We start from the raw sequence: 27,309 nt of genomic DNA, 5'->3' as shown, positions 1-27,309 counted from the left end.
AATGAAAGATAATGGATTGTGATGACGGTCTTGACGCATCATTCCACGCTTTATCTGTATCTTTGCTAAGCATCTTTTACCTTCCTCTCAGTAACACGTGTCATCTGCTTCCATCCTTCTTGAGTTTTTGGATGGCTTGATTTGTTTTGATGAGCATAATGTGATGGAAATGGCATCTGCACATTTGAAGCCTAAACCTCCCATGCCTCCACTTGCTTACCCTTGTATCTTCTTAGTTATTCTAAGAATGAGTCGGGTATATCCTGTTTGAAGATGAAAGATGTGAAGGAAAATCAAGCTGTCTCAGTTTTCCTAGGTGACTAGCGAGCAAACCTAATCAAGTTGGTTATCCAACAATCTTGGATGAATGAACAATGCATCGTGGTCATAAATCCCTGAGATTAGTATAGCATCGTATATGTTAAGTTTACAGAAAGAGGAAATGGTGAAAGATAAACCAAGTGAGGTAGTTGGAGGCCAGATTATTGACTCTTGTGCAGATGTTATATTCTAAAGGCAGCAGAAAATCACTAGAGATATGAATCAGAATAATAACATCAATATTTAGGGGAAATATTTGTGTATGTTGTAGAGAGATTTGTGTTTGTATTTGTATTTGTGTTTGCTGGCAATAGTGCAGACAAATGATGATAACATGTAGACTAGAAAGGTGTAGAATAGTGTTTAAGAATACAAATACTAGCAGTGGAGATGCAGAGATGTGTATTTTACTTATTTTGTGATGGACATTTTTATATTTAAAATGCAAAATTTTAACTTACAATAAGAATTTAATTAATTGGATGAAAGGACTCCCTGGAAAGAAATATTAATCATGCCTGGCAGATTTCTGGTTGTCTGCAGGCTGGATAATGAATCTGGCTGACTGGGTAAAGTGAAGGTTGTTGACCAGTTATAGGACTGGAAAGGACCAGATTCATCGGGGGACCTGTTTACTCTGAGTTGTCTGTAAGGCACCTAGTGACAATGTTTGGTAAGTAGTTGGGTACGTGTATCTGGAGCTCAGAAGTGAGATTGGTTAGTTTACAATGGCATATGAAAGCAATTAAGAATTGAACAATAAAACTTGAGTATACTTGAAAGATCAGAGGAGATCAACAACATATGACATTACAAAAAATAATGGGAAATAAAATTTCAAGAAGAGATTCTACTTTGAGGCATGCAGAGAAGTGTTAAAAATATTCATCCAATTTAACAGTATAGAGATTGCTGGATTTTTTTCGAGAAAGTCAAAATTTGCGTATGAATTTGCTTCATTTGAGAATGAAGCTCAGATCTACCTCTGTCTTCCTAACAACTACCTAACAAGAAGAACTAATTGGATTTGAAGTATTAATCCGCTAATCACTCAAAAACAAAAGAAATTAACTATCTTTAAAGTCAATGGAAATCATGCAAGCTTTGTTTTCCTTGTCCTTAAAAAGAGACACATCAATACAAATAAGGCAGCCTCTTCATTTAACCATAAAGAAGTCTATTCATCTGTAAACATGTAGGAATCATTGAATGAAAAGACATTGTTTCTTATCTCTGATCTATTTTTCAGGCATTGTCAACAGTGATTTCCTCCTTCTCTGGAAATAAGTCTTCCTGTTTGGATCTAAGTCTGTTATTCTTAACCCAACAAGTAATAGTGTACAATAGTGGGTAAAATTTGGAAATTCCTCAGAAGTTAATCCTGAATACTATGCTTAGAAATATGTAAATCTGATCAAAGAAGGAAATTCTCAATAGCCACCAGTTCCTTAATTAAATCTCTAAATGACTGTTCCACCATGGAACTACAACTCCAGTGACTGGAGCCAACTCAACAAATAGAAATTATAACATTCAACCTTTTACTGTCTTGCTGTTAGTACCAGCCTTTGCTCTGGTTGTTTGTCTCATTTCCTCGAGTTGTCAAAGTTAGTCAGCCTGAAACAACAAATGTTTTTGGGTTTTTTTTTTTCTTGAAGTTTAGATGTTAGAAGTTACACTCAAGGGTTTGGCAAATATGCATTCCCCTCCAGACACCAAGAAAAAGCGATTCTCTGCCTCTTCCAGCTTTCCAGCTTTTCATTGTGCAGGCATATTTTGACTTGTGGTCACATTGCTCCAATCTCTCCCTCCATGCCTGTGTTTGCTTCCCCTCTCTTGTGTGTGTTTGGAAGGACACTTTTCAACAGAATTAGAATATGCCTATGTAAATCCAACATTATCTCACATCAAGATTCTTACCTTAAATTATGTCCACAAGATCCATTTTCCACATAAGGTCACATTCATAGATTCTGGAGATTAGATTGAAGGACTTAATTCAACCTTACTACACTCTGCAAAGAAAATCATCATTTCCTCTCCAGTAGAACAGCCTTGCCATTATTTAAAGGTAATAATTAAAGTTTCTTCTTGTTCAAGTAAAGGAAAAATGATCGAGACTGAATATTGTATTTTGAGCATGTGACAAAGAAATATTATGTGTTAGTTTCCATCCCCTTTCCTAGATATTAATGTCTCCTCTCTGTATATTGTGTAAGTGGTCATCTTTTTGCTCACCATCTTAGAAAAAACAGAGGAAAATAACATTAACCTATATTAATTTATAAAATACTGCAGTCCTAATGTCTTGGGTGAAATGTTTGTGGTTGAAAGATGAACCAGGAGTCTCAAGAATAAAGTGAGTGGATACAGTGTGCTCAGACTACAGCATACTAGATTTCTATGGCAAGTCCTAAAAGAATTGGAAATTACCCCTTTTGGAGTCTGGAGAAAAGTCATTCTTTTTTGGAAAACAAACAAAAAACCAGCAACACATAACTGTATCTTTTTGAGAAACAGCTCTTAGCTTGCAACTGAGCTCTTGTAGATTCTAACACTTGATTACTGGGATAGCATCCAGTAAGTTCTTTTTTTTTTTTTGGTCGGTCGTAGGGCTTGAACTCTGGGCCTGGGCGCTGTCCCTCAGCTCTTCAGCTCAAGGCGAGCGCTCTACCACTTGAGCTACAGTGCCACTTCCAGTTTTCTGGTGGTTTATTGGAGATAGGAGTCTCAAGGTCTCTCCTGCCTGGGCTGGCTTTGAACCGTGATCCTCAGATCTCAGCTTCCTGAGTAGCTAGGTTTACAGGCGTGAGCCACCAGCGCCTGGCTCCAGTAAGTTCTTTACCCATAATAATGGTCTTTATGATCTGACCCACCCAACTTATAGTTACATATTCACAATAACCTTATATGATTGAGTATGCATAGTATATATATGAAGATACTTGTCCTAAAGATACACTTAAGAATTACATGGTTCTGTGATGGCTCTTACCATGTCTGTACTGTTTTGCATCATCTTTTTCTCTTACTCTCTCTCCCTTTCTCTCTCTCTCTCTCTTTCTCTCTCTCTCTCTCTCTCTCTCTCTCTCTCTCTCTCTCTCTCTCTCTCTCTCTCCTTCTCAAGTCCAATCTGGCCAGACATAGGAGGGATATGTAACCTTATATGATGGATATGTAACTTTTATTTCTCAATTTTATTTCAACATTCATGAGGTTACTTCTACTTCCTGAATTCCTACAGGTTGTTCCTAAATACACACAGGTAGGTTTATTTTGTTCTTTCCTTTCTCCTCCTTTGGTTGACCTGGAGTTTGAACTCAGGTCCTCAAGATTGTTAAGTTGGCCTTCTACCACCTGAGGCACACCCCTCCAGCACTACATACTTTTGAGATAGCCTTATTTCCCATGTGGGTGCATGGTGATCTGCCTACTTTAGTCTTGTTATTGTTACTAGTGTTACAGGTCCACACCAGTGTGTCAAGCAGACACACAAACTCTGTAGAGTTGGAGTCTCACAGACTGCTCTGCCTAGTCTGGCCTTCTTCAAAGCAAAATCCTCCTAATTGCAGCCTTCCGTGTAGCTTGTGGTGGGAAGAGTTTGTCACTGTAGCCCATTTTGGATTGAGATGGAGTTTGGTGAACTTTTCTGCTCAAGCTTGTCTCAAATAACAATCTTTCCAGTTTCTGCCTTCCAAGTGACTGGAATTACAGACAGGATACATTAGTGCCTGGTTTCCACCCTTTCTTTTTATCTTCTGCAAAAAGAAAAAAATCCTTTTCATTCTGTCTGCTATAATCCTAATAATTAAGGAGGTGGAGATCAGGAAAATTATGGTTCAAGGCTAGTCCATAAAGAAAAATTAATGCGATTTCAACTCAACAAAAGAAGTATCTGTCTTGTTTTGATGATGATGACGGCTTGATAAATGCTGTCTGCTGCCAGACACATGCCGCTCTTTTGCTCATTATAAACACTACGTACATGTATAAGACACTAAATGCAATACTGCTTTCTAACAAACATGTGTAGAAAATTATTGTATTTTCTTTTCTACAAAAACTGTCACAAACCATTTAAATGACATAATTATGAAACCATATCTTTGTTAAAAAAAAAGCCAAACACAAGTTCCAAGTTTATGAATTTACTTATTTTCCGTTTCTTTTTGTTTTGACCAATATCAAAATGTTCTCTGACTGTGTTTGAAACTTAAAAATGAACATAAACTCATTTAAGCTTGACTTTATAAGCATTTGCTATATGAATGAATGGTTCTTTAAGGAGGTCATTGTTGTTACTATTGCTAATAACATATCTCTGGATGCCTGCCCTCTCCCTAGATAAGAATGTTCTCACATCCTTACTCTTGTGCTCACTCTGTCTGTGTTTCTCTCCAAGGTCCAAGGGAAGGAAAAAAAGCAGCCAAAAACATGAGGATCACAATTGGCAGCCAGCCTGCACAGAAAAGTCTATGAGACTCCATCTGCAATTAACCATCAAAATGCTGGACTGTAGGCTTGGCTTAAGCGGGAGCCATGTTTGAGCAAGAAAACTGAGCGAAAGCAAGAGACCCTGATTTCAAGTCCTGGTACCAAAATGAAAGGGAGGAAGGAAGAAAGGGAAAAGGAAAGAGAAACAGATTTGGGGGGGGGGGTGCATTTCTGATTCAGAATGCAGAAAGATAACAAGATGACATCTCTCTGTAAGCCAGGAAAAGATCCACCATCAGAAACCAAATTTTCTATTACAGATTGTCCTTAATCTTCTACCATGAGAAAATAAAGTCTTTCTTTTAAGCCTCTCCCCCCTGCAAAGCAGTTAGACAAGCTTGTTGAAAACAAAGTGATTCTAGCTAAGAGAAATCAAGTCACCAGTAATACTTCTCCAGAACAAAGCATATCGTAAGAACTGTACAAAAAAATTTAAAAAAAGAACTGTACATATTATCTTTCAAAGTGGATTACAAAGACTGGGATTGTGGTTTATTAGGGTGCTTGCCTAGTATGCGTGAGGCCCTAGGTTCAATTCCTTGGTATCACATAAAAACAAACAAAAAAAGATGTATACCTTATGATTGCCAAAGAAGCTGGAAGTAAGTCAAAAGCCCATGGTAGAAATAGACCTTTGAACTTCACACAGGGGGTAGTGGTTTAGGAGAATTTGGGCTTCCAATAAACGCTGAGGTCCTGACATTCAGCTATCCATCTATCTATCTAGACTTAACAAATGGTTTACTTAGCTGAGTGAAGCCCCTAAATAGAGTCTTTATTGGTAATGACATTGTGAGTTTCTACTCTTTCAATTGTCAGTTTCTCATCTATTCTAGCAGCAGCTTGTGTGATTGCAGTAAGTCACTTGATTTTTCTAGACTAATCTCTAGAAAAGAGATAGCCCATGTAATGCTAACATTCTGTTACTCATCTTCAGCATGCTCCATAGAGGTTCAGAGGACACTAGGCCTCTTGGTATAAATGAAAGAGCTTCTGTTGACATGAAGACATTGTGTTAGTGGACCTCCTGAAACACCATGTCTCAAGCTGTTCACGGTCAGTTTATACAAGGTGTATTTCAAATCCTGCCTTCTAATAGCACTGTGGGTAAATCAAATACAGTATCTACTTGATAGGCCTAGAATTCTCTCAAGGAACACTTTTCTCTCCCTAAAAGATTAGTAAAATTAACTCTAAGATGAAGTAGAGAATGGTGTCCTTTGTCCTAAGGGTGTCACTCATGCCTGAACATACCTGAACTGAGATAAGGGGGAAAGGGAAGAATAGAACCTAGAATATCTTTAGGAGAGGTTTTTCAGATACCGGTAGTGAATCCTACTCAGGGTAACTCACCTTTCCATCAGAATGCTCACTGTACAACTGGTCCAGGGGACGTCCTGATGTACACCCAGAGGCCTAGTGCCCTCTGACTCCCATTCCAGTGCCCTCAGAGCCACCTGACCTAAGTAACTAATATTACTTAAGAGCATTTCATTAAAGCCATCACCTGGATAATCTTTTAAATAAAATATGCCCCAAACTCCCTTTCATTTATAAGAAGGGAAACTAACATATGTAAAAGTGAAGGAAATTAGATATAAAGCCCAAAGCTAGCTACAAAGCTAAAGAGCAGCATTCTCCACAATCATGTGGTATTTGAATTACAGATACCACACAGGTATCTGCAGGCTTCTCTGCAATTACACTGGAAAGTGAAAGCTACTCCTGACAAATATCACTCTGTTTTAGAATTTCAACTTTTCTTTTTAGTTAAAAAATCTGAAAGTAATATATCAAAATTATAGCTATCTATGGGACACCAGGGGATATTTTGATACTTTTCTGAGCTGAGTGTTTCACTATCTAGACTAAGATGAGTCAGATTAAAATTACCCTAGTACCTGTTGAGTTCTCCAAAACCTCTCAGGTTTTGGCCATTCCATAACATATAGTCAGCCCTCTTTAAGTAATATGGTTCTGGAGAGAAAACCCAGGGAGGTCAATTTTGGCATTCTATTTAAGTCATGCTTACGTCATACTGTCTGAAATAATGGAGGAAGTCATGGCCAGTCCTACTCCAGTGTTAGATATCAGAGTAGTACTAGAAAAGTCAATGCTATATAGACAGGACTTAGTTCTTCCATATGTCCTTTCTTTCTTGTCTTCATCACAAGGATGGGCTAGGACATCCTGGGTAGTACCTCAAGTCTCTGCTTCTTCTGAAGCAGGTTTTTTCTTGGTTCCTCTAGAACACAGCACCCACCATCATACCTCACACTTCCTCTAAAACCCACGCCCATTTCCCAACAAAGGTGGGTCTGGTTATGGAGTGAGGACAGGAGTCTTGTCCTGGTTCAGTGGTTGTTTGGATGTTTCCAGGAACAAGCCTCAACCCATAAACTTAACAAGTGTTATTATGCCTCTCTTTCTCCTTTGAGCATTGAGCCTACCCAGGAAGACAGACTTGGTGGCCACTCTTGTTTATATTGGAGAAAAAGTAAATCCAAAGAGATGAAGTGACTGGCCCATGATCACATGCATTAAGTACCAGAACTGGAGCGTAAACCTCACTCTTTTGGCTCTAAGTCTTGTTTGTTCATAGGCTTTATGAGTGCCCATTTCTAAAGCTCCCTTTCCTAATACAGAGTTTAATCACATTCTCCCATAGGATAGAAAGGATCCTCTAAGACAAAGCTTGCTAAACCATTTTTCCATTCAGGCATTTTTCCTATGGCAACCTAGAGGAAGAACATTCAAATAGAGAGAATAGCAAGTGCCAAGGTCCACCAGAGGAGAACATATATGAACATTGATGAAACAGCATCAAGACTAGTGATCAGAAGCAAAAGTAGTGAGGGCTGCATGGTATCGGTGGAACCCATTCACGTAATAAATGCCTTATGGTCCATGTAAAGATTTTGGCTTCTATTGTATGAGAGATAGGAAGCATATAAGAATATTTGTGTAAAATAATGGCATAATATATATGTATATATATATAAGTTGATATATTTTAGAACTGTTATGTTCAGAACTCACTGAAGGGAGGAAAAGCAGAAGCAGGAGAATAACTAGAATAATTACTGTAGTGATCCAGGACAAAGATAACTGGTTTAGGCTAAGAGGTAGGAGTGGAGGTAGAGTTGGATTCTAAATGTATTGATAAAGGAAACAGCAAATACTGATAAATAAGATATAGGATGAACAGCACTATGTATGGGAGGAGATAGCACTAGACAGGAAGCCTGAAATTCTGAGCCGGAGTTTCTACTTCAGCATATATTTACAGTGCTACTGGAAGAAAGTCAAGGAAAAGTTTGGAATCTCATTTTTTACACCTTCAAAAATGGAATTAAATACTTTCCCTGCCTGTGAGGATCAAATCATTATGATATGGGTGGAAATGACTTGCTTGGACTTTCAAACTTCTCTGTGACCTTGAACAAACTACTTAGCCTAAGCAATTGTTGATGTGTAGATTAAATCTGAAATACCTTGAGCATAAATACAAAAAAATGCCCCCAAAACATTAACTTTGTGAGATGACTTAAGAAGCTTCATTTTCAAAAGGTAAATTACTATCTTGGTAAACTATGGATAGCCATAGAAGAAAACTGATTCAAGAGAGTTGTCCTAACTGAAGTCTGTGGTCCCTAGTAATATAGTTTTTGCCCTTTTTGTACCTACATTTGTGCGCTGCAATCTTGTCAGTCAGTGATGACTACCCACCAAGAACAAAAAAGCCCTCATTTAGGTTTCATTTTTAGTCAAGCACAAAAGGTTTCTTTTGTTTTCCCCTATCAATGAAGTCACTACCACTCTGGAATTTTTCTAAAATTTTAACTAAAATACATGTGATTGGATTATTCTAAATGACTCCAGGGCTTACAACTTTCCTAATTTTACTTAAATATTCAAATAGCTAGCTCTCTCTTATAAATACAAAAACAAAATCCATTATTAAAACTTTCAGATGAGTTAGGGGAGCTAGTGAGCCCCTGGGGGAGGGGAAAAGGTTAGACACGAAGCCCCATGTTGATCTGTTGTCTCCAACAAAGGGGCTTGATCCAAACTAGCCCTTTTCTTCTCTGTTTGCTTCTCTGTAGCCCTGGACAGTCTCTATCAAACACACCTGTGCCAATTCTAGTTGAAAGGTCCATTGTATTCATAAATGGCTCTGCTGAATGGCAAATTCTTTTGTCTAATTACTTAATTAAAAATAATCAAAGTAGTTTTTAAGAGTCAACAGGTTAGCTGTCTATTAAAGCCTGTTTAAATGGAATTATTCTTGGTGAATAAGGATTATAATTGGCTCTGCAGAATTCTAGATTTGGTAGGGGAGATCTCAGAAAAGAAATAGCTTCAATAAAATTCTGATTAAATGGTGAAATATTGGATATAGTGCTGAGAAAGCTGCCTGGCGTTCTTTTGCAATAGGCTCATGAAATCTTCTTATAAGAGAGGCCATCAGGTTTGAAAGCTTCTGCTTTTAATGGTCTTATCTAGCACTAAATCAGATTATGGACCATAATCCGGTGATTGCTACTAAATCCAAAACCAAAACCATACGAGCTAGTCAGTGAGCAAAGACTGGTATTTAAAAGCCAAACCAAAAAGAGCATACAGAAGAGAGAACTCTAATTGATAGATAGGGTCATGTCAAAAGGACACACCTTCCTGGAAAGGGGTAGACAGGTCCTGGAGGAGCTCATAATGACCAGATCAGACACATCTGATTTGTGATCTTATGATGAATTAGAAACCGCAAATATATATTTTAGGGAGTAAAAGATGGAGAAGTGGGGAAGGTTTTGGCCGTGGAGAGAAAAATATGATTATTCTTTATTTCCATGTCTCCCAAGAGATTACCACACATCAAATATTTAGAGTTGACACTTTTAATTGTTCAGCATTTTAATACAAATATAAGAAATAATACAGAATTAAATAACACATGGAAAGTTTACTAAATATATAAATATCCAATTCAACAGAGAAAACAGCATACAATTTAAATCCTACATCACGGGATAAAGACGAACAAAGCAAAAGCTACTGGAAAAGTACTAGTTTGGACTTGATGGGTATTTCAAGATGAATATTGTTCCACTACTTAGAACAATATCTTTAGAACACAGGGACTGGGTGTTCATAGATGCCTTCTCCCCTTTTGTGAAAAGTTAAATTACAGATAAAGAAACCAGGAGAGACAAAGCAGATGAATCAGCTGACTGCACAGGAAATCTCCTAAATGCTTATTTTCATTATATATTTTTATGATACTAGGCTGAGTTCAGAATGCCCCAAAATAGAGTCGTATCATGACACACATGGACAAGGAAAGCATGCTATTTTAAAGATGTAAGCAACTGTCTAACACTAACAATACTGTCTAAGCTCCATAAAAATAAGTTAAATAGATAAGGTTGACAATGTTATTTCACAATAAATTCTGTCCTATTTTCATCTCTCATTATCCTAAACTCCCTAGAAGCACTTGAAGAATGACAGGGCAACCAAGAAATCAAGCCAGGCCAACGATTAGCAAAACAGGAAGAAGCTAGGGGCAATACCAAACAGTAGGGAAATACGTTCACAGACCTAAGAACAAAAGAAGGCGTAACACCAACAGAAAAGTTCTTTGGGCCTTTCTGTATTCTTTCTTGTCATTCTTTTCCATCTTTCCCTCTTTACTTATTTTCTTTTGAGTTTTTCTCTCCCTAGAATGATACCAATTTTTAGTGCTGCGTGACAAATTATCTAGTCCAATTCTTCTATATTTTAGATGGGGATGTGGAAGCTCATGAGGTAAAGTAGCTAACATTGGCTTCCCACCATTGGGACCCCAAAATCAGCTTGTGAGCTCAGCACTCCTGATTCAAATTCAAAGTCCAAGCCCCTTTCAACAGCACAACACTGCATTTGCGCTACAAAATCAAGTCCTACAACAGACCTGAGAGGTAAAAATGACTTCCTCTTGGAACTCAAACACTGAGTAGCTTAGATGGCAGTGACAAGTCGTGGAATTCTTAAAACATTTGCTCCCGCCTCTTTTGCTCGTTTAGGTCCCTTGGAGAATGACCCCTTTTCCTCCTGCTTTCCTTTCACATCAGATTCAAGTAGACCAGGGAAAAACTTTCAAGGTTCTCTGTGACTCCTCTAGGCCTCTGGATAAAAAAAAAGACCAATGTATTAACTTTGGATATTGATAAATTCTGTCTTAGTATATTTCATGAAGATAAATAACAGAAAGATTCGAGGAACTCCTAAATCTAGTGTGTACTTCATTGATAAAGATAAGGCAATAGACAAAATAGACAAAATCTGAATATGATGTGAGTAGATTATGATTCTTTAGCACATAGGTAACCCTAAGAAGTAATGGATTGGAGGGAGAATCACTAAGACTATGTACAAAGGGATATAATTTGGAAGGCCATGTGACTTAAAGGTACTGTAATAATAAGACATTGAGCTTTGTTTCCTATGGATCTTAACTTGAACATTAGGTTGGCGATAGGCCATTTCAAGAGCTGTTGACTTCCTAGGGTATACACTGGGGAAATGTGGTCTCCTTCTCTACAAGACACTGAAAGAAAAGACCTAGACTATACTCTTGGCACTTCTTCTCAATTTCTGTGTAATCTCAGGTATTTCTCTACCAGAATCTCCAAAGCTCTACCTATTTTAGATACTGCCAATAGATCCAAATCAGCTATCAATGAATGGTCCATTGAAGTGTTATTATCCTCTCAATGTAACTTAATGCTATTAAAAATAAATTCAAATGAAATTACTCAAGAAATGAAACAAATGAGATCTATTCCATAGTTTATCAAATTCAACAGATGAAGTTACTCTGTCAAGTTGTTCAGTGTCTATTTGTTCTCAATTATGTATGTATTTTATAGAAGTATCGCTTGGATGAACAACCCATCTTCAGACAGTATTTTGAGTACTACTGCTCTAAGTCTTGGTGACATTTCTGTCTTGAGTTTTCACATCTGTAATTCTTTCTCTGACAGGTATTCCTTTGTCTCCTCCAGGGCAACTTTATTATTCTCCTTCTAGGTCTCTGATTCAACATCACTTACTCTGAGAAGCCCTCTCTACAAACTATAGATAGTTCCTTCTTTAAGTTATTCTCTTTCCTTGTATGCTATGTATGTTTTCCTTGTAAATATATTCCCATGAGTCTCATTAAAGAGTATATTATACCCTAATACATGTGGTCTTTGGCCTGTAATCTGTAACCAGACTGGCAATGTCCTGTCCTCTACTATAACTCACAACAGTTATAATGAACAACTTACTAATAAATATTTGTAAAATGAATAAATGAATAAACTTAACTCCTGTGGTCATTGGCTTTATCATCTGTACAATGGAAATAACTACACTTTCTTTGAAAACTATTATGAGAATTACATATATGTTTTCACCCAGAAAGTCCAGACTTTTTGTCCTGTGAACATCATTTAAATATATATACATGTATGTATGTATGTATGTATGTATAGTCAGTTATGGGGCTTGAACTCTGGGCTTGAGTGCTGTCCCTGAGCTCTTCAACTCAAGGAGAGCATTCTACCACTTGAGCCACAGTACCATTTCTGGTTTTCTAGTGTTTTATTGGAGATAAGAGGCTCACAGACTTTCCTGCCCGGGCTGGCTTTGAACCATGATCCTCAGATCTCAGCCTCCTGAGTAGCTAGGATTAGAGGCTCGAGCCACCAATGCCCGGCTCCATTTAAATATTTTAAAACATCTTCTATTCCCTCTTTTTATTTCCAATCACATTCTCACTTCTAACTTTTCTTCTCTAAAATTTAAATTTAAATCATTCTTCCTCTAAGTGGTAAGACTATTCATTTTGGATTATCAATTAGTTATACCAGAATTTACAAATTTTGTATAAACTAACTACTGACTGAAATCCAGAATAATGACCCTACTGATGACAAAGTTTTCTTTAGGGAGATTCTTTCAGTCTCTTAAACGATGTTGAATGATTAATAACTTGATTCTGTAGCTGGTTCTAAAAGTTTTTTTTCTTCACTAAAATAAAGTTTATATATGAGATAGAAACTGTCCCTAGCATCCATCACCTCTTCCAACCCAATTCCAAAAGGGGATATGTTTTACTTATAGTCCTTAATAAAACAAAACAGGTTATGAGGCTCTGAACTCTAGGATACATTCAGGATGTCAGGATACTGGTTAACTTGCAAATACCCAGGGCAAAGATATTCTTACTGTCTTTTTTCACAGTTTAGGAATTGCTTTTTAAAAAATCATGTCATTCATAAGCATTGTGGTAAGGGAACAGAAACTATGGAGTATGCTTAAGACACATGAAACCAAAGATCAAAAGTATTGTTTAATGGAGAGACAAGAGAACAGCTAAGCCATGGTAAGGATATGAAAGTAGATGGGAAATCCATGAATCGGGTCTTCTGGGAAACAGTACCTTTAGACCTACAGTCAAAGCCAACCAGCTGTTCTTTCTGACATCTGTCAATTTTAGTTTCCTGAAAACCCATTCACACACATCCTTTCAGGAACTGTCCTCATTCTCCCTGCTACCCTACCTAACTCATAATAACTGTCCTCAAAACAGTTCCCTTACATGAAACAAAATTACAAATGCAAGGAAATTGACTTTAAGTATCACTTGACCCTTTTTCATTCTTTGGACAATTTATCAAAATAACACATGGATAAAACCACAGGCCTGTCAATTTAGGAATAACAGAAACTAACATTTACTAGAAACTTATTAAGCTGTCTTGGCATTCTAGGTCTTTATTGGCTTATACTGCTGGGTAAATTATTCATTGCTTGAAATTCAGCATGGTGTGAATATTTCCATCATAGTAGTTGGCAAAAGCAATTCCATCAGCTTTCCCACCAAGCTAGTTTTCCACCACAGTATTAGTTTTAGTCTTTTTTTCTAATTGTACATAATCTCTTCTAAGTCTTCACAATATGTTTATGAGGAAGTTACTATTATTATCTCTTTCAAACAAGGGAAGGGAAAGCACAGGAATGGTTACCCCAAAGGTATTTAGCTAATTTGTAAAGAGACAAGAACTTGATCAAAATCAGAGTAACTGGTCATTGATGCAAATAAAAGTAGCTGATTGAGAAATAACCATTTGTGTATGTCATTTATAATCATTCTTGCAAACCAGAAAGTTAAAATTTTTTAAATTGTTGAAGATAGAAATATTGTTGTAGAAGAAAAATAATATATTTAGTTTCTCAGTTATTTCATGCAGGTTTGATTAAGATAGAACAATTTCATTTAAATAGGAGGAACAAGTTCCAGAGATACAACATCTTGACTATTGCATCAATGTATTCTATACCTGAAAATTTCTGAGAGCACAGACCTTAAGTGTTCTCAATACAAAGAAATAACTATGTCATGGAATATGTTAATTTGCTTGAGTTGACCATTCTAAACATCATATTGTACATCACAAATATATACAATTTTACTTGTGAGTTTGAAAAAAATAACATATATCTTCAATGATTAAAAGAAACTAATGTACTTAAGTACTAGGGGTTTTTAATTAAAAAAAACTATACTTTTAAAAGTCTTACAGAGTACAAAGGTAGCCTTTTCTCTTCATTCTATAAATATGGGATAAGGATGGAGAATTTACAAACCAATGATCACAATCTCAGAACTAGGAGCATTGATTAGTAGTGAAATATATGTGTATAGGTGTGTATGTGTGTGTATGTATAAATATTAGTTCTATTTTAAAACAGAACTTAGTGGAAGAACTACTTTACTGTATGTGGGCTGGAATCAATTTGGGTGTATAAGACTTAAAAAATTTTCTAAATGGGCTGGGAAGGTGTCTCAGAGGTAGAGTGCTTTCTCTCAAGCATGAGGCCCTCGTTCGATTCCTCAACACCACATAAGCAGAAAAAGCCAGAAGTGGTGCTGTGGCTCAAGTGGTAGGGTGCTAGCCTTGAGCTGAAGAACTGAGGGACAGCACTCAGGCCCACAGTACAGGGCCCACGACTGACAAAAAAAAAAAAAAAAAAATTCTAAGAATGATACAGAAAATATGGGGGGGGGAGGAGGGTCTAAAATATACTTTGTCCTCATGGCCTTATTCTACAGGCATTAGGGACCCTGAAATCTGTTTTTAATGAGCTATGATACATGGGCCAAGACGAATCTGGCCATATCTAATATCACTATACCCAGTGATCCAGTACAATTTTCCTGTTTTGATCTGCCATAAAGACTAAGATGGTAAGTCAGAACTACTTGCCTCTATGACAGAAGGGTAAGCAGAAAGAAGTAGGAAATATATGAGAACTGAGATTCCAACAAAAAGAATTAGTCTTTGCAATGCTTCAGTTAGTGCCGGTGAATAAAGAAACAGAAATTCTAGACTTGAGAGACAAAATACAGTCTTGATACAGTAGTGCCTTGTTGAAAAGGGATGGGACAGGGAAGAGAAAGCCAGAATTTTGTGTTCAGGAGTTCTGACCTGGTTCTGATATTCTTTGATCATGTAACCTTGAACAAAGATGAGACTATGGAATTATCGATACATATGCTTGCACTGGGAAATCACTTAATAGCTGTAACTCTACCCAGCTTACTTATTTTGCTCATGTGATTAAGGACCCAGAGGCAGAGAGATTATCATCGATGATACAATGTAATCACAAGGGTCTTTAAAAGAAAGAGGGAGAGTCAAAGTGATTTAACTTGAGAAAGAACTAAGTGGACCTGGATAGTTCTAAAGATGAAATGGGACCTAAGGCAAGGAATGTGGGAAGTCTCTGGAGGCTGGATAAAGAAAGTAGGATTCTCTCCTAAATCTTTTGATAGGATGTAGCCAGTAAGGATTGAGGATTAAGTCCAGTGAGGCCTATGTTGTATTTTTAACCCCAGAACTGTAGAATAAAAAAAAAAATGGAGTAAAATCCCAAGGAAAATGGAGTAAATCTCAAGGAAAATGGAGTTTGGGGTAATTTGATAAACCACAGCACAACCTGCCATTTATAATGCTTCTTTCTAAGATAAGCTGTGTTGAATACTTCTATAAATCCAGTTTAAATATTACAAAGTTGATTTCTTTCTTAGGAGGGCACTAGCAGAATGAATCTGTATAGTTATGATCTGTTTAGTCTATTTTAGTAATCTGTTTAGTAATGAATCCATTTAGCATGAATATGAATCTTCTGATGAAATACGTGACAACTCCAAACCGAAAGGGACTGGAAATAGACACTGGATTAAGTGAAAGATAAAAGCAAAAATGCAAGAGAACCAAAGAATTTTGGAGGATTGTTTACTGGGAAGATTTTCTCCTCCTTCTGTTTTCATTAATTTGTCTAAAAATAAATGACACAAATGCTACTCTTAAAAACACAATTTATGTTCATATCATCATTTTCAAGTAACTGGGTCCACCCTAGAGTCAGTTTTGCCTGATCATATTTCATCGCCCATTCAAAACTATCTTTTCAAAAGAAGACAGAAGAAAGAAAGAAAGGAAAATGAAAGGTAAATATATAGGACTATGCCCCTTCCTCACAGACTAACTATTAGAATCCTTACTCAGAGAAATAAAAATTGTCCCAAAAGTCTATCATTTATCTTTCCTTTCTGTATATCTTAAGAGTTGTTCTTAATGAATCAGGTTTACCTTTGCTCTGAGCATTAAGAATTCTAGCATAAAGAACATTCAGTTTTGCCAGATATAAGTACATGGAATCATATTCTCTGGCTGCTAAGTGTTTGAAATTACTCAAAAATCAACTCATTGAGAATATGCCACTTTATATTTACAGAGAAATTGATTGAATCAGCCTTATGTCAGGAAGACATCAGCAGCAAGTGGCAATCCTAGTCCTTACAAGATTCAACACAAGCTGTAGTGTCTATTTTGTAAAGAGGCAAAGTTTAAGCACAGAGATAAATCTGTTCTTTTTGCTCAAGAAAAAGATGAAACACTGAAGCATTACATTTCCTAACAAATCCATGACTTGCTTAGTGGACAAAGGGCTAATGCTTTTCAAATATCCCAGCTTAGTGGAATTTACCTTGGGATTGAACAGATTGTATTATAAGACTCTTGTTTAAGAAGGACTTTCAACTGAATTTGAAAACTTTGGGCTTTTCTGCTTGTACATTCATAAGGAACAGTATGACAAGCACAGAATAAAATGAATGCAACTGGTAACAATAGTTCCTTTCAAGTAAGGACTTTAGGTCATCAGTTATCAATGAAAGGGCATTTTGGGGGAAGTCAGGACACTAAAGGTTTATCCCAGTCTCTGTGAGCAGCTATGAGACCTCAGGGAAGAGAGTTTATTTCTTGGGCTTCAATTTCCTATTTGAAAGTGTTTGGGGTAAAGTGGAATCAGAGAGACTTTACCCTTGATATTCTGTGCAATGCTGATACATTTTTATGAGCTGAATTTCTCTACAATAAGATTGTCTAATCTTAACTTTATGTCAGAGAACTAATTTCTTTTATCTACTTTTGCAAAAGGCCATTGACATTGCAGATATGCTTCTTTTATAAATTCACAAATCCTGTGTTTACAGATGCTCATGAAAAATAAAGCCATCAAAGGACCTGAAGCATGAAAAATATAGTCTATGAGATGTAAAACAAAAAGGAAAATAAAGTAGTATTTGAGGGAAACTTATCAAAATCTAAAACAAGACTCAAAACCAACAAGATTTTCACCTGAAATTGATTTTCAGTGATCTGAGAAGAGGCAACTCCTCTATTACTCCTTCGCCCTAGGAAATTCCCATTCTACAAACATAAACTACAGCTTTATATCCAATTTAATAATTTGTTGTCTTCAGAAACCAAAGGGATTTAATTCCTTATAGCTTACTTCTATTGTTTTATGCCCTCTGTCGGTTGGTAATGTCTCATGATGCCTTGCTTGGACTTTACAGGAGAAAAAGTATTGGAAAAATCCACTTTGAAATCTATCAATTTACTCTCATCATTCATTCATTCATTCATTCATAGAATAAATTAAACACTTATTGAGCACTGGGCATGTATAAGATGCTGTGATAGATGTTGTGGGGATAAAGAGAAATTTACAGCCTAGAAGGGCAGAATGACATGACACAATGACTATAAGTGTGGATCACCTGTATGTTGCCGATAGTGTTTGAGACATCATGGGAGAGTAACATAGGAAGTGCTATTTAATGAGTGATCATATTGGACAATCTCACAGTCTCTTAAATGGGCATCTGGCTTGTGGAATGCTGTAAAAAGAGAAAAGATTGTCCTTATTAACAGGTAGAGAGGATCCTGCATGGGTGCCAGACTTCTTTCTTTGGTATGGCCATCAAACATTTCCATTGTGATCCAATAGACATTTCCCTTATTTTCTCTCATGAACAATTACCCTCAACTTATTAGCATTAAGCTGTCTTAACAAACTAAAAGGAGAAATGTCCAACTGCATGAAAATACCCTAAAGCACTTTAAAATACTATCAACATTTATGTATTTTGAAAACAACAGAAAAAAAAACATATTGCTAAATTCACCCTCCTTATTTCTTTAGATAACCCCCAAATTAATATTATAGCATACATTAATTTGTTTTCATTCTCCATACTCCCTGCAATAACTCACCTCGGTCCTGATTCCGGTGACGTTTCCAGTATAATAAGATTGAGATTAAGACCAGAAGAATTACCAGGGATACAATGCTTAACAACAATGGAACTGAAAACCAAAAGCCTGTGGATATTGAAGGGAGAAAAAGGAAAATGGAGTCACCAGAAGCTGTTGAAGCAAAATGTGATACAGCACCAGTTCTGATGACTGTTACTAGAGTTGAGCATTCAGTTAAAATTATCCTTAAATACATACTTGCTGGAAACCTACATTTGTGACTCCATAGGATCTTAATGACAATTATATAATATCAGTAATATTTAACATGATTTATGTAGTTACTACATGAGATCTTTATATGTACTCATTTAATTTTCAAAACTTCTTTGAAGTTGGGTATTATTATGCTTTACTTTATCATTATTCAACAGATTGTTTTTAACATCTGAGGCTCAGAAAAGCTGTGAGCTTGAAATTAGGGTAATTAACATAAGAATCAAAGTTTAGTCAAAAGTTTTGACCTTCAATGCACATGCTCTTTGCCACACTGTCCATGGAAGTAATATATTACCTTGAAGAAGTTTTGAAATATACTGAGTGATCTACAGGGGAAAAAAAAGAAATTCATAATCTCAATCCCAGAAATAATGCCATTCCAATGTCCTCCTAACATCGCTTCTAATCTATGTGGTCTTTATTAATTCTCTTTCCAGGAGTTAATAAATACAACATAGCTAAACAGCTTCTCAGCATCACTTTGTAACACAAAGGAAAATCTCCTTGATTTGAAAGCCTCCAGCATCTTTGCCAGAATGAAGTCTGCCATGTATAATTTAACTGAGAAACTTCAGACAGGAATTTGCTTAACTTTTATAACTTCACATAATGTCTTAAGTATGCAAACTACTTAGTAAATATCCCAGAATAAATAAACAGTACAATAAAGCCACCAACATAACCATTAATCACAGCAAAGGTATGGAGTCAGCCCAGGTGCCCCTTGGTGGATGAATGGATCAAGAAAATATGGTATATATACACAATGGGAAATTTACTCATCCATTATGATAACACATCATTTGCAAACAAATTGAAAGACCTGGAAAAGATTATGTTAATTGAAGTAGGGCCAGCAAGACAAAGGTTGCATGTTTTCTCTCATATGTGGAATCTAGAATTAGTTTGTAAACATGTAAGTAAATATGTTGAGTGGTATGCAAGTTTATACAAATATATTAATGGAAACATATTTGTATATTTGTTCTCAGGGGAGAACACAAACAGTGTAATCCCCTAGAATGGCAAAAATCAACATCCAACAAAATAGACATCAGGAAATGGATACTTGAAAGGGATGGGGTAGGGTTAAGGAAAGAGGGGTAGGTGAATGGGGAAAAGAAGGGGAGAATGTAGTAAAAAATTCAATGTATATACTACAAAACTAAGAAATGTGAGGGAAGGGGTAGGTTGGGAGGGGTAGGGGAGAATGTTGAGGGGGTGACATTGATCAAGACACACTGTATTCACAAACTTCTTTATTGAATGGCATCTCCTTTGTACAAATACTTAAAGATAATGTAAAAAATAAACATTATACAAATGACATCAGACACATGATGTGATTTGAGTCAAGTTCATCATCCCTGGAGAAGAAAATAAGTTCCTTTCTGGGTTCTACCACCACCACCACCATCCCACCAGAGGAAGTTACCCTCTGTCTTGGCAGAATCTAAAGATTACAACACTGTAAGCCTTTGTGATCAAATTCCCCTAGATCACCAGTTGCTGATGACTCTGAGTTTTCAGGGACCCTAGAAATGTCTATTGGTGACAAATCTATCAATGAGGTGCTTTCCTGATTTTAATAGTTCAAAATATTCTCCAAAAAGACAGCAGCAATATAGCTTAGGAGCCTTATTACTGAGTGTTTCATGCAGGCTTAGTGCTTCAAAACACAGACGGAAAGAAAACTAGCTGACATCATTACAACTTCTTATCTCTACAATCAGTACATCCTCTTGAAAAATTCTCCTATCTTTTCTATAGGGTACAGAGATAATTAGTTTTGAGGGGAACATGAAAGAGCACAAAGGGACTTAAGGGCAGCTGGTCTTAGGAGTGAGGAAGACATTTTGAATGGGTCAGTTTTCCAGTGTAGGTTATACAGATGTTTCATGGTCTAGGAAACCTTGCAGATGGAGGTGGTGCCCATCCTGTCTGCTTTCAAAGGCTCTCATGCATAACCATTTGCTTTCTTATTGGAGCATTGAAGGTGCCAGTTTTAATTTCCCACTTTGAGTTTCAGGGGTGGAGGGGGCATTTTCCTTGTGATGAGGTCTTGCTACGTAGTGCAGGCTGGAGTCAAATTCCTGTTCTTCCTATCTCAGTCTCCTGAATGCTGGGAAGACAGGTGTGTTCCATGACAATTGGACAAGACGCTTTTCTGTTTTGGTTTGTTTTTTTTTCTATTGAACTAGATGTTTTCTGAGTGTAGGTACTGATTCTTGTTCACAGGTTGGTGTGTGTGTGTGTGTGTGTGTGTATGTGTGTGTGTGTGTGTGTGTGTGTGTTCAATTCAAAGACTGGCAGGTACCATACGTTCAACAATAAATCTCCATAGAATAAGATAAATAGATGAGGAATGCCTATCAGCAACAGCATTTGGTAGGAAGGCAAAGTGTTGCATGACACTTACCAAAGTTTAGTAGTTCTGTTTACCTATGGTATTAGTTTCTATGATTTCAATTTCAACTGTGGTCTGAAGTTCCACAAATAAAAAATTCATACAGTTTAAATCACATATCATTATGAGTAGTGTGTTGGCATCTGTACTCATCCAATGCCATCCCAGCTGGACATAAATGATATCTTTCTTCAGAGTACCTACACTGTATACATGTCAGTCACTTAGCTGATCAACTATTTTAGTATCACAGTGCTTGTGCTCAAGAAACGCTTATTGCACTTAATAATGGTTCCAAAATACAAATGTCTGTTGAATATCTTGTGATAATTATTGTCTTTTAATTAAGATTTGTTATCCTCTCATTGTATCTAATTTAGAAAAGTACTTTACTATAGGTATGTATGTATATTTGTATGAAAAGAGGTGAATCTTGATATTAGTTATCTACAGTTCCAGCTACACACGGAGGATCTTGGAATGTATCATTTGTGCATAAAGGGAAACAAACTTGTTTTGTTACCTCAACTCTGTTGCTCTGCATACATACCCCATTTCCCCACTAATTATTGCCTTTTGCGAAGAGGCTAAAAGTCTCTAAAAGACCTTACTATCATCTAGGTGATTATACACAGGTAACAGCCATAGCCACTTTGGCTACCATCTCTTACCTTTATTCAGTGTCTCCTTGTAGTCAGTCAAAGTCCCCAGGTGCAACACCTGGCAGATCACCTCCTGGCCCACCTGATTCTTGGGGTCCTTGACCCGTAGGATGCTGGTGACAGATGTGGTCCCATTTGGATGTGACACACTCTCAGTACTATTGTCAATTCCTGACCCAGCAACCTTCCAGGCAATCACAGGGGCTGGGCGGGCAGTGGCAGAGCAAGTGATATTTAGGTGGTCTTCGAAGAAGTTGTAGTGAAGGGATACTATGGGCTGTACTGGGACAAAAAAAGATAGGACCTGCCATCAGTTAAGCACCTAGTCTGCATCATGTGTTTGCCTTTCGGAGATAAGGGAAGAACCTTACATAAAATCAGTAGATTCTAAACAGATAAGATAGAACATCCCACTTCTGTCTCTAGGGCCTTCCTTGTTCTTCCTGTATTTCATTCTCCAGCAGGATGGAGAGTAGCCTGGTCCAAACATCTAGTGAGACAGGCCCTGTCTTTAATCTGTCCCCATCAAAACTGACTGGGTGGTCAGAAGTATTGGGAGATCAGATGACAATCTTCTCTCACAAATGGTCCAAACCTACTTATTCTGTCCTCTGCACAAGCAATGCAACATCTTTGCTTTATTTTAGGTATTGCTTTGAAATAACTGGACAGTAACCAGCAAATAACTCTTCTATGCATGTAGCCTGCCTCTACTAGAGGTAGTAGAGCAGCTCCAAGAGAGAGAACCCATATAGAGGCTACATCTTGGTAACAGCCATTTTCTCCTTAAACTAGACCACTAAGGAGATACAAAGAAGAGGCGTGGGAAATGCCACTTGAAAGATCTTCACAAAATGTGGTCTAGAAAGTCATACCCCATAACCAGTAAAAATTAATGAGAAACAAAAAGACTTTGGGGATTTCCTAATAGAGTTAGGGGTAAATAATGACCTGTGAGTAGAAGGCATGAATTTTCAGGCCTGCTGTATGTGTTCCTTTTTCAAACTTCCCTGACCATTGCCTTGATTTTCATCAGAAAGAAGTTTCTCTGCCAAGCAAGGCAAACTGTTTTATTTCCCCCTATGTTTGACTTTGAGGCTCACAAGATCATTAAAGAGCTGTGCTAAAGGAACACTGGTGTGCACTTTCACTTTCCAGAGATGGGTGAATGGTGTGGCTGCAGAATGTATGCTGCAGAACTGTGGCTCCACCCAGTAGCTTCCCAGAGTTTAAACATTAGAAAAGACTGGTGGAAAAGAGATAAAAGCAAGGAAAGGATCCCCATATATCACCCTATACCAGAATCAACTCCAAATGGATCGAAGACCACGAAGTCAAAGCAGACACTCTGAAAACATTACAGGAAGGAATAAGAGAAACTCTAGGACTCCTTGGCACAGACCAAAATTTTCTTAATAAAGACCCAGAAACACAACAAATCAAAGAAAGATTCGACAAATGGGATTGCATGAAACTGCAGAGCTTCTACATGGCAAAGGACATAGCTAGCAAGATCAATAGAAAGCCCATGAATTGGGAGAAGATCCTCACTAGCCATACAAAGGCAAGGAATCTCATATCTAAAATATACTTGGAACTCAAAAAATTAAATCCCCCAACAACAAATCCTCAAAGAAACAACCGCCCCATTAATAAGTGGGCTAATGACTTAAAGAGAGACTTCTCTGAAGAGAAAATAAGAAAGGCCAATAGACACATGAAGAAATGCTCTATTTCTCTAGCCTTAATAGAAATGCAAATCAAAACAACATTGAGATTCTCTCTCACCCCAGTTAGAATGGCTATAATCAAGAACTCTAATAACAACAGATGATGGAGGGGATGTGGCCAGAAGGGAACCCTACTGCATTGTTGGTGGGAGTGTAAACTTGTTCAACTTTGGAAAGCAGCATGGAGGTTCCTCAAAAGACTCCACATAGAGCTCCCCTATAACCCAGCAATCCCACTTTTAGGCATTTACCCAAACGATCACAAACAAGGCCATACTAAAGCTACCAGCACAACTATGTTTATCACAGCATTGTTCACCATAGCTAAGATATAGAACCAACCCAGATGCCCCTCAGTAGATGAATGGATCAAGAAAATGTGATACACACACACACACACACACACACACACACACACACACACACACACACACACACACACACACACTGGAATTCTATGCCTTCATCAGAAAGAATGACATCGCCCCATTTGTTAGGAAATGTAAAGACAGAAAAAATTATATTAAGTGAAGTAAGCCAGACTCATAGAAACATAGGTCCCCCATGGTTTCCCTTATCTGCAATAACTAGCATATGTCAGGACAAGCAGAAGAGGTAAAAAACTATGTATATATGACCATATAACCTGATGGCAAGCAAAATGAACCCCAAGATAGGGACACAAGAGGTTTTATATTTGTTGCTGTTCTTTTTAATGTACTTATATGTACTATGTAATTTTTTTTGTTTCTTTGTATGTTCTTCCCCCATGGTACAACCCCTGTTTTCACTGTATTTGATTCAGGTGCCCTGCATCTTGGGAAGGGAATAACAAAATGCTGTAAATAAGGATATAGGATGACCCATTGTAACAATGAGATGTACAAGACAGTATATTGTAAACAATTGCGGGGGTGGGGAGGGTGGGGCACGGTCAGGGAGGGGAAGGGAAAATTGGGGAGATGGGGAGGAAAGGAATGGTAGGGGAAAAATAAAGGAGGGTATAACAATGCTGGATAGGAAATGGACTCATTACCTTGCTCATGAAACTGTAACCCCTCTGTACAGTATCTTTACAATAATATATATGTATATATATTAAGGACAAATAAAAAAGAGCAAGGAAAGGCGAATCTGAGTAATGTGGTCAGATCAGGAAACAATTAGTTCTTGAAGTTTCAAAGAATGGCATAAATGGAAATCACAGAGTGGTTTTCAGACACATACACACAGTATAGAAGATTTTATGTAAAGAGAGAGTAGGAGAAAGATGAAAGAAAAGAGCAAGAGGAAAATATGACATAAGGAGGAAGAATGAGATAGGAGGGAGATGGAACAAGTGGAAAGAAATGAAAAGAGATACATTTCTTAAGAAATGGAAATGAACATGAAAGCTTGATATAAGAGTCTATAAAACGGTCTCTCACAATTGGCACAACAACTGAAAGAAACTTGAATTTCATGCTGATTGCTACCTTTCTCTCTCATCTCCTGAATTTCCATTTCTCCTATAGACAATAGTCTCACATATTCAACATCCCACTTGAATGTTCCCAATGATCTTAAATTGGTCTTCTCTACCCTAAAACCTTCATCAAATATGCCATACTTGAACTCTATTTTTATTTCTACTTGCTTATCTTTTGTTTCAGCTGAGAGTCAGTACAAAGGAAAGGAATCACATGAAACTAGGGCTATCAGATTCACAAAATATGCTTATTATTCAATTACATCTCTAGTTAGCGTCATTGCAATATGAAGAGCCACCATTACATGAATTCTTAGAAATCTTGAAATAGCTACCTTGAAGTAGAATGAGAAGGACCATCCTAACCAGCTGTAGTTAGACTAGCTCAGCCTTAAGATTTAACCTTTAAGGTAGCTAAGGTTGTAAAGAGTCTAGAGATGATCACTTGTTTGGACAAAGAATCTCCAGTTCAGATAATAGGTGAGATACTTCTAGGGGCATGTGATCACCAATGGCAAAGCCAAGTCTAAACAAAACACTATTTATGGTGAACTTTTTATCCTTATCATTTTCTAAAAATTTGTTGACCCCCTCCCCCATAACAAAAGACAGTTCCACCTCCAAGAACTTGACGGAGCTTCATGAACTCTCCCCACAAACATTTTTATTAAGAAGCAGTTACAAAAAGCATGACAGACTAGGTATCTTTCAGTGAACATTCCTGATTATGAAACTGAAAAATTAGTCACCACAAACAGGTTCCACATATTCTTGGGAATAGTAAGAGATTCTCACCATAGAGTGTGAGGCAGGCTGTTCCTGAGACCTTTCCAGAACCGAAGATGTTGAAGAGACACATGTAACACCCCTCATCATCCAGAGTCGTGTTCCAGAAGGTGATTGCTGTATTCCGGAGTCCCAGCTCAGTGATGTTGACTCTGTCCTTGTAGGCAGGCTGGACCACAACCCCACGGCTCTCACTGTAAGTGATCATGTTTTCTGGGCTTACAGCCTTCTTTTTCTGCCATGTCACAAGCAAGGCTTCCTGGGAAGTTTGTAGAGAACATCTTAAGGATGCCGGTGTGTGCAGTTGCTCTCTTTCATCCTGGGTTATCACTTCCACTATGGAATCATGAAAGGATATTTTTATTTTCAAACATTAATATGTATATGCATAAACATATGTACATTGCTCTGATAACCAAAAAAAGTATGTTGAACATCAAAGAGAAAAAAAAATGTAGAGAAAAATACAAAGAAGAAAACAAAATGGTATTTACATACCTACAGGGTTGGTAGAAAAACGTAAGTATGCTCAAACTTTAAAGGCAGAGTAGCAGAGTATAATAACAGGAAAGAAAATTCTTCATGGCTAGAAAATTTCAAGAATCCTTCTAGAAAATAAATGGAATGAGATTAAAGATGGAAACTTGGCAGTTCGGAGGGAAGGACCAGCCTGTGTGCTCATGCGTGGAGAGGAAGACTCCAAGAATAAGAAAGGGCCAAAGCACAGCAGGCAGAGTGATTAGTTTAAGCAAAGAAGGAATAGCTCTGTCTCTCTCACCCTTTCAACATGCTCCTACAGACACACTTCCCTCCTCCCCCCACTACAAAGAAGAAGGGAACAGCACAGAGGTACCTGCTTCTAAAAAGCAGGAGTGAAGAATTAAACAGAACAATGTTTGGAGAGATTTAAAGGTCTTGTAGGAACTTGAGGCTTGACACCCAAATGAAACTATGCATGGGCCACTTTGGTTGAATTCTGAACTGTATTTTCTTCTCCTCTTCAGTTTTTGCCACTTATTCTATGACAATGTTAATAGGAAACCTCCATGGAATAACAAATAGCCAAATATTTGAATGATAGTAAAAGAAGAGAAACAAACGCTGCCCATCTAAGAACTCAGATCAAATGAAGATTCCATAAATCAATCAACAGAGTGCAACTAATTTATGTGATGTCTGAAGTACAGTAAGAAGATACTATAGTATAAAGTAAAAATTAGAGGTGTAGAAAGTAAGAAATACAAATTGCAAAGTACAAAATACAAGTTGATCATTAGAATGACCAACTTGTCAAGATAGACGCCACTAAAGAGTAATTTAGTAATCAGGAAGGCTAGACCATTGTATTTTCCCAGAATGGAGCAGAAATGAGTGAACACATGAAAGACATTAAAGAAAATTTCAATGAGTAGACTTAAACATCCTGACATTAGCCTAATAGTATGTCTCGAAAGGAGACAGAAAGAAGAATGGGAAACAAGCACTCTGAGGAAGTTATTTTTTGAAACAATGCTAGGAGCAA

General features: G+C 37.2%; 1 protein-coding gene across 6 annotated transcripts in view; it reads right to left on the bottom strand.

Annotated features, from left to right (window-relative positions):
- LOC122105584 (OX-2 membrane glycoprotein-like) overlaps window positions 1–27,309 on the bottom strand; it is a 47,306-nt gene that overhangs the window by 9,285 nt on the left and 10,712 nt on the right. For 2 of the 6 annotated variants that reach the window (XM_042676877.1, XM_042676881.1), the window contains 5 exons: window positions 25,797–26,123; window positions 21,813–22,085; window positions 18,474–18,581; window positions 17,978–18,097; window positions 9,698–10,982 (listed from right to left, as the gene is read on the bottom strand). In XM_042676877.1, coding sequence (XP_042532811.1) covers window positions 18,006–18,097; window positions 18,474–18,581; window positions 21,813–22,085; window positions 25,797–26,123 — 800 coding nt within the window. In that variant the 3' untranslated portion in view covers window positions 9,698–10,982; window positions 17,978–18,005. Of the gene's footprint in view, window positions 1–80; window positions 264–9,697; window positions 10,983–17,977; window positions 18,098–18,473; window positions 18,582–21,812; window positions 22,086–25,796; window positions 26,124–27,309 lie in introns of those variants that run through there. The other 4 variants (XM_042676882.1, XM_042676878.1, XM_042676880.1 and 1 more) reach the window with 4 other exon arrangements.

The sequence above is a fragment of the Dipodomys spectabilis genome, unplaced genomic scaffold, assembly GCF_019054845.1.
Source record: "Dipodomys spectabilis isolate Male_0828 unplaced genomic scaffold, ASM1905484v1 ptg000032l, whole genome shotgun sequence".
Lineage (NCBI taxonomy): Eukaryota > Metazoa > Chordata > Mammalia > Rodentia > Heteromyidae > Dipodomys > Dipodomys spectabilis.
This window is presented reverse-complemented; position numbering and strand designations above follow the sequence as displayed.